The 2,053-nt window shown below is 39.3% G+C and overlaps 1 protein-coding gene across 1 annotated transcript in view; it reads left to right on the forward strand.

Moving 5' to 3' along the window:
• Nucleotides 1-2,053, forward strand: part of KANSL1 (KAT8 regulatory NSL complex subunit 1) — a 309,308-nt gene that overhangs the window by 202,265 nt on the left and 104,990 nt on the right. Inside the window, exon 3 of the mRNA XM_012655229.1 lies at nt 419-560. Within this exon, the coding sequence (XP_012510683.1) occupies nt 419-560 (142 nt within the window). The remainder of the gene's footprint in view (nt 1-418; nt 561-2,053) is intronic.

Raw genomic sequence — 2,053 nt, forward strand, 5'->3', positions numbered from 1 at the left:
AATGTGTAGTGTCTCTTGGATTTTCTGCATAGGTTAGTCTTTAATGTAGAAAATACTTCTGTCTCCTGAGAAATCCAATTTCAGAGAACTTATGTGCCACAGGACCAGGATACCGGAAGGCAGTTCCACTTAGTTAATTTGGGAAAATCTGTATGAAGGGTTTTATCTGACTGTGTCCTGTGGCGGCGGGGGGGAGAGTGAGTGAGTGAGTGTGAGAGAGAGAGAGTGTGTGTGTGTGTGTGTGTGTGTGTGTGTGTGTGTGTCTGTGTCTGTCTGTCTGTCTGTCTGTCTTGGGTTTTTCTTGAACTAGAGTTAGTCTATATAAGGACCTTTAGAAATTAAATCCCATACATTCCCACCTCTCACCCCATAGATTTTACTGCCACCCTTGGATTTCATTCAGTTTGTTTCCTTTTAGGAGACGCAGGTCAGAATGGAGATGGGCTGCAGACCGAGCAGCCATTGTCAGCCGCTGGAACTGGCTTCAGGCTCATGTTTCTGACTTGGAATATCGAATTCGGCAGCAAACAGACATTTACAAACAGATACGTGCTAATAAGGTAAGGGATAAGTGTCTGGTGTTTTTCAACCCAACTAAAAACTACCATTATCCCTTTTTTCCCATACCCTTCTACCTCTTCAGTAACTCTTAAGTATTTCACAGTAAATGGTTTAATGATCTAATACAGTGGTTTAATTTGTTTAAGAGCCTGATATTGCTTAGGGTAGTGTGGAAAACACTGTTAGAATATGATGTTTTGAACAAAACAGTGTGGGTTTCTGGGCTAACAGGAAACGAGAAAGAGACTAAATAATGTAAGCCACTGATACATAACTGTCATATTTGTTACATTTTTGGAAAAGTACTATTGAGGATTTTCATGTTCTTGCATTTTTGCTTAGATGCGCTCTTCTTTTATTTTCCTGTGTTCTGTCTGCGGAGAACTGATTGTTACTGTACACCCTTTATCTTTGACAGTGACATTTTGCATAGCTTTTCTTCTTGAAAAATCAACTTGAAAAAGGTTCTCCACTCAGTTTGGATTTGACTCGAGCAATTTGCATAGAAAACAAATGCATTCAACAAATACTGAGTGCCTGCAATGTCTAGCACTGTTCTTCACCGTGAGGTCACAGTGGTGAACCAAAAGTCCTGCCTTCATGGAGCTTACATTCTTGCAAAGTATTTTTTGTATTAATTTGGTATGGTTGAGCTATGTGACTGACACATGGATCTAGATGAAGTCTACTGCTTCAGAAAATAAGTGCCATAATGCTTTTTGTCCTTAGTACTAGTCGAAGCCTTAAGAAAATTGCTGTACTATGAACAGTATACATTAAATTAATTACTAGGCCACAAGTTAAAGGTTGACCAACTGACAAGATAAACAAAATGATCAGGGTTTGAAATAAAAGTTCTACAGCCTCCTGTATCATTTAAACTTTCATTTCATAAATTCCCGGCTGGGTGCAGTGGCTCATACCTGTAACTAACATATTGGGATACCGAGGTGGGAAGATCACTTGAGCCCAGGAGTTAGAGACCAGCCTGGGCAACACAGTAAGACCCTGTCTCTATAAAAATTTTTAAAAAATAGCTGGGCATGGGGATGTGTGCCTGTGTACTTGGGAGACTGAGGCAGGAGAATCACTTAAGCCCAGGAATCCGAGGCTACAGTGAGCTGTGATTGTGCCACTACACTCCAGTCTAGTCAACAGGTGGAGACCCTGTCATTAATAAATATATACGTACATATCTATAGTTTATTCCATAAATTCCACTGGAGATTTAAGCTTCTCTCCAAATTGGGTTTATATATAAATCTCCAAAAGTTTGGTAGAGCATACTATAATTGAGGATACAGTCCTGGGGGCTCACTTAAAATAACAAAAATAATAATAATTTGATCCCTTAGAGGACAAAGTAAATCCTAACTGGCTTCTTTAAAAATTAGCTAGAGCAAAACCGAGAAATATTCCAGGTGTGGTGAATATTTTGCTTTCCTTAGCTCTTCACAAAGGAAATCTTAAAGTGAGATTTGTAGAACATGAA

The sequence above is a fragment of the Propithecus coquereli genome, unplaced genomic scaffold, assembly GCF_000956105.1.
Source record: "Propithecus coquereli isolate 6110/MARCELLA unplaced genomic scaffold, Pcoq_1.0 Scaffold469, whole genome shotgun sequence".
NCBI classification, from domain to species: domain Eukaryota; kingdom Metazoa; phylum Chordata; class Mammalia; order Primates; family Indriidae; genus Propithecus; species Propithecus coquereli.